This window comes from Hipposideros armiger, unplaced genomic scaffold, assembly GCF_001890085.2.
Source record: "Hipposideros armiger isolate ML-2016 unplaced genomic scaffold, ASM189008v1 scaffold_219, whole genome shotgun sequence".
In the NCBI taxonomy this organism is placed as follows: domain Eukaryota; kingdom Metazoa; phylum Chordata; class Mammalia; order Chiroptera; family Hipposideridae; genus Hipposideros; species Hipposideros armiger.
Genome location: NW_017731569.1, coordinates 1,267,581 through 1,281,971, shown reverse-complemented (window position 1 = coordinate 1,281,971; position 14,391 = coordinate 1,267,581). Strand labels below are relative to the sequence as shown.

The 14,391-nt window shown below is 34.7% G+C and overlaps 1 protein-coding gene across 10 annotated transcripts in view; it reads left to right on the top strand.

Annotated features, from left to right (window-relative positions):
• SCEL (sciellin) overlaps window positions 1-14,391 on the top strand; it is a 114,026-nt gene that overhangs the window by 68,706 nt on the left and 30,929 nt on the right. For 3 of the 10 annotated variants that reach the window (XM_019654299.1, XM_019654293.1, XM_019654301.1), the window contains 8 exons: window positions 1,674-1,733; window positions 2,656-2,715; window positions 4,073-4,132; window positions 8,331-8,390; window positions 9,048-9,107; window positions 10,074-10,133; window positions 12,760-12,810; window positions 13,759-13,821. In XM_019654299.1, the coding sequence (XP_019509844.1) occupies window positions 1,674-1,733; window positions 2,656-2,715; window positions 4,073-4,132; window positions 8,331-8,390; window positions 9,048-9,107; window positions 10,074-10,133; window positions 12,760-12,810; window positions 13,759-13,821 (474 nt within the window). The remainder of the gene's footprint in view (window positions 1-1,673; window positions 1,734-2,655; window positions 2,716-4,072; window positions 4,133-8,330; window positions 8,391-9,047; window positions 9,108-10,073; window positions 10,134-12,759; window positions 12,811-13,758; window positions 13,822-14,391) is intronic. The other 7 variants (XM_019654296.1, XM_019654295.1, XM_019654294.1 and 4 more) reach the window with 7 other exon arrangements.

Genomic DNA, 14,391 nt, shown 5'->3' with positions numbered 1-14,391 from the left:
ATATTTATAACATTATTGATTATATTCCCCAGACTGTCTTTTCTAGCCCTGAGGCCATATTGTAGTTACCAATTAGTATTGTCTCGTCCCTTCCCCTTCTCCTTCATCCCCACCCCCTCCCAACTAGCAACCCTCAGTTTTTCCTCTGTGTCTCTGAGACTATTTCTGTTTACATTTCTCATTTATTCAGTTTTTTAGAATCCATGTATCAGTGAGATCATGTGGTATTTGTCTTTCCCTGACTGACTTATTTCACTTACCATAATGTTCTCTAGTTCCATCCATATTGTTGCAAATGGTACTATTTTCTTCTTCTTTATAGCTGAGTAATACTTCATTGTGTAAATGTACCATAGTTTCTTAATCCAGCCATCTACCGATGGGCATTTCAGTTGTTTCCAAGTCTTAGCTATTGTGAATAGCACCACAATGAACACAGGGGTGCATATATTTTTTCGGATTAATGTCTTGGTTTTTTTGGATAAATACCTAAGAGTGGAATTGCTGGATCATAAGGTAGTTCCATTTCCAGCTTTTTGAGATACCTCCATACTGATTTCCATAGTGGCTGCACCAGTCTGCAGTCCCACCAATAGTCCTCTGCCCATTTTTTAATTGGGTTGTTTGTTTTTTTGGTGTTGAATTGCATAAGCATTTTATATATTTTGGATATTAACCCCTTATCAGATATCTTGTTGACAAATATCTTCCCCCATTCGGTAGGCTTCCTTTTTGTTTTATTGATGGTTTCTTTTGTTGTGAAAAAACTCTTAAGTTTGATGTAGTCCCATATGTTCATTTTTTCTTTTACTTCCCTTGCCCGTGGGAATGTATCAGTAAAAATATTGCTCAGGGTAATGTCTGCAAATTTAGATCCTATGTTTTCTTCTAGGAGTTTTATGGTTTCAGGTCTTAACATTTAAGTCTTTAATCCATTTTGAATTTGTTCTTGTATATGGAGTAAGGAGGTGGTCCAGTTTCATTTTTTTGCATGTGTCAGTCCAATAAAATGTCAATAGTCTTATCACAATGAAATCAGAGACAGATGAAAAAAGCAAAGGAGAATGCTTGGCCAATTTGGGAATTTACAGGAATTAACTTTTGTATTTCCTAATAGCTTCAATCAATTAGCATGTGAAAGTTTTATTGATTGTGGTCAATTTATATGAAGTACTGGGGCCATCATAGAGTTATTTCTACTTTTCCAAGGTTACTTCAGAGCCTTGAACTTTTTATTAAAAATGACTTGTTTAAATCTGCAATGTGTTTAGATTTCAAATGTTGATCATCTGATTTCTATCCCTGATGTGAATGATTTTCATGTTAGAGAAGACAGTGTCTCAACAGATATATTAAATTTAGTTTCCCACCAACCCACCTTCAAAGGATAAAGAAAGCAAAAGCTGAGACCTATAGGGAACTAATATTTTTAACTGAATTTAATCATAACTGAGTCATGGTTGGGACCTTACTATTAGGATAGTTAGCAGGTCTCTTCAGTATTTTGCATGAGTAGAGAGGCTTGAATTAAATATCTCTAAGGAATTCTGATGCTTTAGGTACTGATAAAACATCTTACTCCTGTTGTGAGAAATCTGCTATTGTGAAAAGAGATTGAATTGCTCTCTCTCCTCTCTCTGTTGCTCTGCCTGCCCACATCCAATGTTACAAAGAAACCAAGGCTTTGGAAGTCTCATTGATGTTAATCGAAGGACTGACAAAAATGAGAAAAGGTAAGTAAAGCTTCTACATTGATGGGGCTCTCTTTTTTCAGGTTAGCTTTGAACATCTTATTAGAAATGGGAATGTTATGCTTTCCTCTATCAGAGACAAGCCGTTGCACTTTTAGGCCTGTCAGAGGTAGGCAAAGGAATAGGATAAACTGTTTCTATAGAACCACATGTTTGAGTTACATTAAAGTAAGTGCAGGGAAACACACTACATCATCTCTTATTCTATATTTTCTTTAAAAATTAAAAAATGAGCCAAATTTTATATTTAAATTAAGAAATATAGAAGACAAAATTGCAGAGTGAGAGGTATGTTGGCAAGTTTTTCTAAACAGATTTAAAACAAGTACTACTGTGGAAATTAATAAAGGTAAGCTAAGGATAATCACATCAAAGGTTTTTCTGGTCATCTAGTCTAGCCTTGGAGACATCTGACACGCTTTTAGAGCAAGTTGAATGTAACCTAACTGGCATAAAGTTTTCATGTTTTTCCAGAGAAGCCAAGATCTCAAAAGGATCATCAAAGCAAATGACAGGGCAGATAAAACTAACAGAATGAGAACTTTGATGTACATGATTCTTGGTTATTTTCTCTTCAATTAATTGTGTGATCTTATCAGTGATATTGAGGGGGTCATATCTTTAAGTTTTTCTTCTCTCACCTGTGTCTGATCCCTACTGCCCTGATCTTCACTTTGTAGGATCTGCAGGATCTTCTATCTAAATTTACATTTACATATAGCTCAATATAATCCCAGGGATTAATTTAACTATATTATTGATAGGCAATTTTATAATAAAAATGAATTTAACATCAATGTAATAATTTTCTCTAACATCTTGAATTAATCATTAATACAATGGAATATTTATACATATAATACAATAGGAATATTTTGAAACTAATCTAAACTTTTTTTTAAAGAAGCGAAGACCTTCATAATGCTATTAAAGTGAATCCCAAAGGAAGTGAAAATAATATTGGGTAAGACTTATTAGTGCTTTTAAATCAGATTTCTGTGACAATAAGATAAAATGGTGTGGCATTTTAACTTCACAACCATATTTTATTAGCATGGAATTGGGCAATAATGATGGGCCATATGTCCTTCCTTCCTTGCTCTCAAAAAAATGGCTTATTTTTGAAGAATATGTTTAATAGTGAGTTGCTTTTTCTTTCAGATTTTGAGCTTTGATTTGTTTTTAAGGATGAATTACTAGTTGAGTTTTGTTGTGTCTAAAGAAAGCAGCCTTGACAATGCTTTCAAAGTGGGTCTCCAAAATGATAAAGATAGCCAAGAGTAAGTCTTGACTAAAACTCATGTAAATTAACATCTCTAAGGATGGTGGTCTCAGGAGGCAGCCCAGGGGAGGGGCTGGGCAGGCACACGCACTTGGAGTAAGAACATTTCACCACTTCTTTCCTGTAGATCCATGTTGACATGGCAGCAGTACTTAATCATGATACTTCTGCCATGCTCCTTTTGGGTTCCAGTTCTGCCCCTTTTGGTATTATTCAATCTATTTTAATGTGGGGTATACGTGTCCCCTGAGAAGTGAGTCATTAATTTTTTTACTATGTAATGTCTTTTTTTTCTTACCCTATATAACTCACCATAATCTAATTACAGTAAAATCTTGGATTGCGAGTAACATGGTTTGCGAGTGCTCCAAGGCAAGCAAACATTTCTAATACATTTTAATGTGATAAATGAGCGAATTCTTGCAATACGAGTAGTTTGTTTCCAGAACGAATTATGCTCGCAAACCAAGGTATTACTGCATTTTAAAAGGTTTGTGCTGGGGGAATGGTTGAGTTTGTATGAAAGCATATATTCTTTTTACTATTTTCTAACATTTATTATTAACAATATTTACTAGTTTCAATGTTGTAAAATTAATATTATTAACATTATTCTTAGTTTTAAAAAACAGAATAGCAATTGTATTTGATTTGTTGAGCAGAAATTTATATTCTCTCTGGATCCAGTATGGAATATTATCTAACTTACATTACTTTAATGCTGCCCTTTTGGGATATTCTAACAAGATGTATCTGAGGGCAAAATTGATTTTGTTAAATAACAAGTTTCACATATACTTATGCTTTCTGAGAACAAAAAAAAAAACAAGAAAACGTATGTTCTTTGTTAACAAATAAGGAAACTGATGGTCTTCAGCTCAAGATGTAAGAAAAGAGTTTTCATTTGCATTGGGAACTTTAAAAATTACATTGATAGTGAACTTGTATATTTACCACTTCTTAATCTTTCCAATCATTGTTCACTTGATTAGTTTTATATTTTAACAAAATTCATTAAAATTCATTTCCTCACTCAAAGAAGACAAGACCTCAGTGGCCGTACTAAAGTGAAAACTGAAACAAATACGAATATGAAGAGGTAAGACATTTAAAGCTTGTGCTGCCTGCTTTGTCTGGCATTTATAAGCTCATCAAAATTCTAAGTGTTTCTGTTCAGGGCAATAAGTTAAAATTCAAGCCAAAACTGAGCTCTCTTTCTCCAAAACACATCATATTAAGCAGTTCTGTACAACTGATACACAGATATGATCTGTAGCATTTATTCTTGGGTAAAGTTTGAGATTAGGTAAATTTTGAGAAATTAAATGGGAATTTTGACTGACCTCTTTGAGCTAAGTGATTTAATTCTTTGAATGCGTGTGTGTGTGTGTATAACTGTATGTGTGTGTATTATTTCGGGTTCTTCAGAGAAACAGAACCAATAGAATATCTATATCTATATCTATATCTATATCTATCTATCTATCTATCTAGCTAGCTATCTATATCTATCATTTATCTATCTCTACCTATCTATCATCTATCTATCTATCTATCTATCTATCTATCTATCTATCTATCGAGTGATTGACTGATTATAAGGAATTGGCTTATACTAAGAAGTCCCAAGATCTGTATTTGGTAAGCTGGAGACCTAGGTCAGTCAGTGGCATAGTTCCAAGTTCAAGTCTGAAGGCCTGAGAACCTAAGAGAGCTGATGGGGTAAGATCTAGTCCAAGGGCGAGAGAAGACTGATGGTGCAGATTAAGGAGACAGGCAGGCCAAGCCCACTTAGTCAACCTTTTCATTCTGTTCAGGACTTCAACTGATTGGACGGGGCCTACTCATGTTAGGAAAGGAAATCTGCTTCACTCAGTCTATAGATTCAGATGTTAATATCACCCAAAAACACCCTCACAGACACACCCAGAATAATGTTTGACCAAATATCTGGGCACCCCATGGCCAAGTCAAGTTGACATATGAAATTAACCATCACAATGTGTGTATATAAGTGTATGTGTGTATGTATAAGTGTATGTATGTGATGTATGTGGGTGTGTTATATATATATATATATGCATATATACACACATATATACTGTGTCTTCACATGTGTAGCGTGTGTATGTGCGTGAACTGTGGTGTGAATTTAAGATAAAGAGCTTAACGAAGTGTACTTCATTAAGAGTTCTCCTACCCATGAATTGTCAAGTAAATCTGGAAAGCTTATGTCCTCTTGCTTTTTATTTTTTAAAAAACAGATGGAATATATTTGAAACCATGCTTGTTGGCATGTTACTGAAACAGTGTACTAAATAATTCCATGTGGTTTTATTTGAACTCCTTTCCACTTAGTTAATTCAGTACATGATATTATTAGATTCTAAAATGTGTCACTGATGCCTGGGGCAGAAAAGCTGGGGCACGCACTGTCAGGCTGCCCTGCTCTCAGCAGCCGGGATGGTCAGAGGCCCAGAGACTTGTACAAGTTTGCAACCAACAGACTGAAAGGAAAGCATTGATTTCTTTGGCTACCTGGGTGGGTCAAGGAGGTAACCTGAGGTAGTGAATATGAGCAGGGAGTCCAAGAGACCTGGATTCAAATTCTGGCTCTGTCACTAGCTAGCTATATCCCTGTGCCTCAATTTACTCATCTATTCATACAAAATGAAGGTCATAATACTATCATGCCTAGCACACGGTAGATACAAGTAACTATTAACAATAATGAAGATCATGTGAGCTATTGCCTTAATTATTTAGATACTGTTCAAATATTTAATTTACTTTGATTCTTCAAGAAAAATCCATGTTTTCCTTTCTAATTTTTCTTCAAGAGAGTATTTTAAATCATCATCTATTGGTTTTCATATGTTGGTGTGTGTGTGTACATGCATGGCTATGTGTGTACATGGGTATACATGCATACAAATGTTTGTGCGGATAATGTGTGTATGATTATGAGTGCAAGATTCTGCAGTTCTTTTAAAAGTAAAATAAGATGACGTTCCCTCCCTTATTAAAAACTCTCAATGTTATCCCATTTCAGGTAGAATAAAATTCTAACTCTTAGCAATGGCCTTTTACTTGTTCAGTAAAAGTCAGGCCAAATTGATTCTTTTTCTATTCCAGGCTCATTCCTGCCTTATAACTTCTGCACATGCTATTCCCATTTTGAGGAATGGTCTACCCCGCATTCTTACAGAGGTCATTTCTGACCCTGGAATATAATTAAGTCACCACCCCCTCCTCCAACCCCAGCACCACAAGCACCAGACATTCTTTTTTATTTTAGTCAATAGCATATATTGTAATCCGGAATTGTGGCGTTCATTTGTATGTTGGATGATACATTGTCTGCCTCTCCCCATGTTAGAATGGGAACTTCATGAGGGTGAAACCATGTCTATTGTTTACAACTATCCCATAGTTGGGCCCATAGTAGGCTTTCCATAACTATTTGTGGATTGAAAGAAAGCATAGGCACTGAAGATATATACATTATGAGGCATCGCTTCACACAATTTAACGTAAAATATTAGTCTATATTACTACATTAATTAGCACAGTCTTCTATATTGACTTTATGAACTTTGAAATGTAAATAACCTTACACTGATATGTGCTTTATTTTATATGTTTTAAGAGGTCAAGGTCTTGACAATATAATCAAAGCAAACTCCATAACAAACACAAATATCACAAGGGAGGAGTTACAATACTTAAATGTCATGTTATTTTTTTGAGTACTCAAATTGGACATAGAATCCTAGGAGTTTTTATTTTCCGTCACTCGCCTTCCAATCTCACATACTTTGTTTAAGCAAAACCCAACAAAGGATTGAAAAATCAACAAGGAATATTCCGAAGTAGAATGACTGTTTCTGTTGGGTTAATTGTTTCATTATTTGTATGAAAAAGGTCCAAATTTTTATGGCTGCTTTTAGCTGCATATCCTCAGACACTTGAATATAAGTAAAAACTTAAGTCAACATCTGGTTGCTTCCAAATATCTCTATCTTTTTTTTTTTTTTTAAAGATTTTTATTGGGGAATTTGGGGGATAGGAACAGTGCTGGGGAATTGGGGGAAGGGGAACAGACAAGTTGCTGTCGTTTTGTTCTTCAATCTAGTTGTGGAGGACGTTGCTTCACTGGCCCAAGTTGGCACCATCATTGCGCTCTTCCCGGGTGAGGCAGATCAGTCGCCGGCTTCTGGACGACCGCTCACTGCGGCTGCATGGCCGCTCACGCTGGCTGCTGGCTACACACGGTAGCCCATGGCAACCCACTGCCACAGGGGCTGCAGCCTACGCCGTCGCCGGCGACTCCCAGCAGCCCAGCTCCAGGTTGAGCTGTTGTTCAGCATCTTAGCTGTGGAGGGCAGTGTCACTGGCCCTCATATGTGGGATCCGAACCGGAGCCCTCTGGCATCCCAAGCGAGTTCTTAACCATCGCGCCACTCGGCCGGCCCCAAATATCTCTATCTTTGATGTATAGATGCAACCCCAGAGACTTTGTGATATGACCTTAGTAGGGCCACAGGGCATGGAGAAACAGGGTATAAAATTACCTTCTGAGGATGTTCTTTACCCACATGGCAACCTCTGCAGATCAGAGGAACTTTGGCTGGTTCTCTGTATACGGAAAACACATGAAGAGGCAATAAGAAAAGCAAAATTCCATTAAGATCAGAAGCAGATATACTAAAGGTTAACAATAACATACTGACATGTTTTCAGGAACTATGTGGAGTTTTACATTACAATAAATATATTTTAAATTTCAAAAGTCTGTAGATTTTAATCTTCTTATTGTTTGTAGCCAACATGGAACTACTCAAAATTCGTGGTTTCAACACACAGTTATAAATACTAGAAGCAGAGACCAGGTTGTATATCATAGACTTTAACAGATTGGTGTATTAACATTAAGAGGTTGCTTTTTGGAATGTCCCATGAGATATATATATATACTATTACAAAATGTTTAGTGCACCTGCAGAGGTTAAGAGTATAGTATTAAATATTAATAAATCATAATCGAGACTGAGTCCTAGTACCAGCATTTGCTACTGGCATAATACCTCCAAGATTAAAATATTGCCTTGCTGAGTCTTAATGAGTTTCAGAGATGTATAAGTCCCTACATACTTCTGTATAGTCACCTTTAACAATCTTCAACTCTTTGACATGATCTCAGTAAGTGTTTATACTGTGTCTGAATTTTGATAAATAACTGTACCCACTCGGTATTAATCTATCATTAACCTCATCATTTCTTTAATGTTTTAAAGGGGCCAGAGTCTTGACAATCTCATCAGAGTGACCCCTGAAGTAAACAGAAGTAACTCAGGGTGAGGATTATGTCGTATCTTTCTTCCTTCCCTGACTGCATTAATTTGTGGCGCTCATCAGAGAAGCTGTGTTGAAAATTCTTTGGATTGGAATCCGGAAGTCTGGACTCCATTACTCACCAGATGGGTACCTTTGAGCAAGTCTCTTGACCCCACTGAGCTGAGGTTTCTTTAGTTATCAAATAAGGATCATACTGCCTCTCCACCTTTGTCGCTTGACTATTGTAAGGATCAAGTGAAATAATGGATATAAAATCCATTTAAAATAAACATGCACTACAAATATAAATTATTAACAAAATAGAGTTTAGGTATAGCTACCACATTAGATGGAATACTTAGAGGGGTCAGGTAAGAATTTTTGGCAAGATATTACATAGTTTCTGAATTGATTTTTTAACTTAATCTTGCCCTATTTTTATTATTATTTCATTTTGCCGGTAAATGAGAAACTGAGCCAGTGCATCAATGATTTGTATGGAGGTCAAACTTTTTTACTCTTTTAAATGAAGGGCATAGACTGGTATTAATTCAAGTACCAAAACTTAATAACAAAATTCATCTTGAGTACATATATCCTTTAAATTGAAATACTTAGTTGATTTAATTCCATTTTTACTTATTGTGTATTCGGTGTTTTTTTTTGTTTGTTTAAAGTTTCAAAGACCTTGACTACCTCACCAAAGTGAATCCAAGAACCGGAAAAAGTGTGCAAGGGTAAGATTTAATAAGTTCTTCTTTTTCATTTCATGCTAACCAATTCTTAAAATATAATTAAATCATTTTAGCTGACTGACACTGAACTCAGTGATAGTTCAAGAAAAGCCATGTACCTCCACAATCTTGTATCTAAAATGCTAAATATTTTAGTCAACTTGATTTCTAATATAGTGGAGGTATCTTTGATTAATTAGGTGCATAGTTCTTCTGGGGGCAACAGGACACTTATATTTGTTGATTTGTTTGTTTTTCTTAAGCAGAGGGATGGCACAGGAGAAGGGAAAGAGAACTAGACTGGAATGCATAGATGTGGGTTGAGGTCTGGCTCGGTTCTCATTAACTGTGTGAATGGGACTGATCACTTTCCCTGTTTGGGCTTCAGTTTTCTCACCCTTAGAGTAAGGAAATTGGACCATGTGTGTGCCCTCTACTCACTTCCAATGCTAATTCTGTTACTAAGCTCCAGTGAGACGGAGAAATGGAAAGTACATGCACTCTGAAGTTAGTTTACTTAGCTTTAAATGCCAGCCCTGCTGTTATTAGTCATGAAGGAAAAACTTAATCTTTCTGTGTCTTAGTTTTTCCCTTTGTGAAATTGGGGTGATAATACTTTCTTTGTCATAGAATTGATACTAGGCTTAAATCATATAAATTATGTAAATCACTTAGAACAGTGTCTGGCACATCACAAATTTTCAAAAACCATTAGTTATTGTTTATTATTTCTATGCAGTTATAGGTAGGTCCAAACATAAATATTCATAATCAGCACCAGAAAACTCCAACTCTTTGAGATGATCTCTGTTTTAATAAATATTTAATTAAATATTCAATATAAATTGAATATAAAATATTCAATATTCTCAATTATTTTATAATTAAAAATGTTTCTCAGTTTTAATAAATGTTTGCAAACACTTATAAATTGACCATTGATCTGATCATTTCTTCCATGTTTTAAAGGGGCCAAAGTCTTGACAACCTCATCAAAGTGTCTCCTGAAACAAACAGAGTTAACCAATGGTGAGGTTCATAGAACATTTCTACATATCCTCATTTTTTTTTTTCTATCCAACTCAAAAAACATGATAAAATTCATTATCCCATCGCAGAGACAGCCAGTGATGGAACTCAAAATCAACAGCCCTGTGTTAGAAAACTGTGTTTAAGTCCTTGCTCAGGGCATCCGGGCCATAAGTTTTAGTGCAGGAGAGAGAATTATATAAAATATCTCTTATTAGTATGGTATTTGTGTTCCATGCTTGGGATTTTCTCAATATGAATGGGATTCCCTATGAGATAAAACATAACCCCTAAACAATTTCCTAGAGCTAAGCATTGTCTCAAGAAGGACTTATGTGAAGAGTCTTCTTCCTTATTTATTTATTCCCTCTCTTCTTACTGTCTACTATCCAAACTATTCTAAAGTTGGGAGGTCATTTAAGAAAATTATTCTTGTTTCATTAAAATACTAAGGAATACAAAGAGTGATATTTGTCTTTTATATGAAAGAGTTTTTCTAAGGCATCTCATGTTAAGTAAGCAAAGAGACATGACAAAACTGAAGCTCTATAAACATATATTTTTATGCTAGTTTGAACATGAGTTAAATATAAAAGATACCAAGGTATGTCTCTTCTTTCCGATAAATTTTCTATCTTTCTTTGCATATAAGTATGCTCTCTGGTTTTTACACTATGTAGCTATTATATAGAGTTTCTTAGGCTACATCAAGGGTAAGCAACTTTTGCTTAGAGGCCTAGACAGTAAATATTGGGTTGTTGGAAAAGTCATGATGCATTTTTGCAATGAAAAACACAGAAAAAATGCATCATGACTTTTCCAACAACCCAATACTTCAGGTTTCGGGGGCTAAAACAGTCTCTGTTTTAACTAATCAACTAGCAACTATAGACAATACATTGCAAATGAATGGGTGTGGATTTGTTCCAATAAAACTTTATTTACAAAACAGACTTCAGGCTGGATGTAGCTTGAGGACCATAGTTTTCTGACCCTTGGGCGAGATAGTATTTTATGTGGGTTTGAGAGAAAGATCAACCTGAATGTAGTTGGGGTAGCTTCCAAAACACAGTCTGCTGTTCCCCTTCACATACATTTTCATTCATTGTATAGTTACCCAAAGATTTCATCACTCTTTTATCTGAATATTTAATGCTAAATCAACCTTAGATTTTTTTTCACCAAATAAGAACATAACATTCTTGACATTATCTGAGGGTCAGGTACTGAATCCAGAGACCATCTAATTCTTTATATTATAGATTAAGACTTAGTGAAAGATAGGTCTCCCTTGTTCCTCTTCCAAGAGAACTTAGTTTCTAAAGCCAAAGGTGGCCTTAATCATCTGACCTTTCCCGTGTAGTGTGTGAGCCTCTAGTTTAGTACCCATGTCCTACCACGTATTACAGTAGGTCATGTGTCTATATCTTTCACATGATAATGAATTTTCTGAGTTTAGAGAACACTTACTATGTAGTCTTGGACAAATAGCTTAATCCTCTTTAAGCCTCAGCTTCTTTATCTGTAAAGTGGGGATTGTAAGAGTTACTTTCTTCTCGCGTTACTAGAAAAATTACAGAAAATCAAGCTTGTAAAGCCCTCAGTGCTCAAGTACTTATTAGACATTATCTATTGGTATTACTGTTACTGTCACCATTTTTTTCTTCATTGTTGGGTCCCCACAGCACCACTCAGTGTCTAATTCAAAGAAGATACCAAGGAAATGATCCTATTATGTTGAACCTTATGAAATGACTGACATTCAGGCATTTTTGACCCACCAAATGACAATTCCATATAGTTCAACATGAGAGGATGTGTACCTGATAAAATGAGTTTAAAGGTTAATCCTAAGAATTAGTTAACTGATGTAAGCCTTTCTAGGCTTTTTTCCCTTCAGGATACATAACATGTTGTCCCCATAATGAAGTGTATCAAATTAGGCTTCTCCTTCAGGCCTTTTGGTGTTCATATGCGAGCACGGTGTAATAGTACAGATATCTCTTTAGAGCTATGATTGCCTATTTGCATGTCTAGAATGAAAATAAGTTATATAATCTGAAGTCTTGCTAGTTCTGATTTAGTATTGTATGAAGTGTGATACTACAGTGATTTGATTTATATCTTAGAGTAGCCATAGTGCTACATATTTATGTTATGTATGTATATTACCTACATACCTTAGAATCAGGAAATAACTCTTTTTTAAAGATTCCGAGTTTTGTTTTGTTTTTTTGGAGAAGGGAGGGAAATAAGGAACACATGGAAATGATGAGCAATTTTATATTTTTCTCTTGTACAGTACAACCTCCAAAAATATTCTAAGTGCTAATTCTACTACAGAAATATAATATGGAAAACAAGAAATTTATGAGTAATTTAAATTTGAGGTTGTCTTGAAAGAAATAAGAATAAAATGAAAATAAATTTTTATATATACATAGTTATGCAAGAAATGGATGGTAGCAATCTGTCTTTCCATAGGGCTGAAAAGAGAAGTCAAGTAATGATGAAGTTTTAAATTAGCAACAATCATTTAATTAGATATTAAGTTTGAAAAAGTATACAAATTGTTATTAATTTTAGTTGATTTTACCAGCTACTAAAACTTACAACATTGCTTTAGGAACCAAGACCTGAACAATCTTATCAAAGTGACCCCCTCAGGAAACAAAAGGTAAGCTTATTAAGATTATTCAAGACTCCTGAGCAAGTCTCTAATTTATGCAAAAAATAAGGTTAATTATTTGGCTAAGGACATTTTGAAAGGGGACATAAAAAAAGAGAATAAATTGATTTGTTGATGTGTAATAATGCTGTATAGATTTCTCTTTTAGTATTACTTCCATTTATTTCATTATAATATTGTTTAAAATGATAATATTGCAGCTAGTTCTGTATAATGACTAATGGAGAAATTCATTTTGGCACAATAATAGCATAGCTAGTTTATTATTGTAATTTTATAGTTAACATATAAGTTTATAAAACTGAATAAATTAAAGAATATTGGCTTTCTACTCCTTCACAAACCCAAGGATTCGTTTTTTAAATGACTCCTAAGAAAATTGGTGACATGACATTCATAGTCTTGATTAGAATATTTTTGCATGATATTGAATTAGCTTCTGTCTTCTTGAAAAGCTAAGACCCAATATACACTGGAACAAAAGTTGAGGAAAGCATGGTAGAGTAACTCCAAGTTACTTTCAATTCCTGTGAAGATAATGTTGGTGAAAAGCACTATATGCATGTAAGGACTCATGGTGAACAGAGAAAGAGGAAGGGTGTCAGCAGGAAGGAGCGTGGGGTATGGGATCCAGTTGCCATGGTTTCAATCCTGTTTCCCCCTCAGTCACTTCTTAGGTACCTGACCCCATGGAGTGTCTTAAATTCTCAGATGTTCAATTTCTTTATTTATAAAGGGGGGATGGGAATATATACTTTACTAGGTTGTTTGGAAGATTTTAAAAAGATAACTAATATATATAAAGAAGAAATTCAATAAATTTATCACTTTTTATCTAGGATTTCATTGGATGATTCACAAGTGTCAAAAGTAAAAATGCCAGTCATAAAATTTGATTTCCAACTGAATTTGACCTTTTATTTTGTTTTGTTTCAGGAGTGAGCAGGGTCTTGATGAACTTATTAATGTAAGCCCCAAAGCTGTCAAAAACGTGGCTGGGTAAGAGAAGGATGTTTTATATTTATTTGACTTATAATCATTCTATATAAAAATTGAATATTAAGTCTTGAAAAGTCATGACAGCTTTTATATGTCCCTGGAAACTTAGATATCTAACTATTTGTTAATGGCAAGAAAGACTGGCAGCTAAAAAAACAATATGGTAGTGGCTTCACATCTTTCAGCCTCATAAGTAAAGCAATTAAAGGAAGTAACTGGGGTGGTAACACAGGTAGTCTATATGCTGTTTATGTTACGGCACATAGACCAGCTAGGTCTCTGAAATTGATTGAAATTTATTAATAATACTTTTAAAAAGATATAGAACTTTGTTAGACTCATCACCAGCAAATATCATTCACCTTGTTTTCAAATAATGTTTTCTGGTAGTTAGTGGAAATTTTATGAGGTTCGTTGTTTCTCAGGTGGTTTGTTGCTCCCAGCAAAATTATGGACCTAAAATTTGATAATTATTTAAGTAGTATCTATAAGATAATGAAATTCACTTTTTGTCTCTGGTTATAGAAGATTTTTATGTCATTATACACTGCTAGTTTATAATATATATAT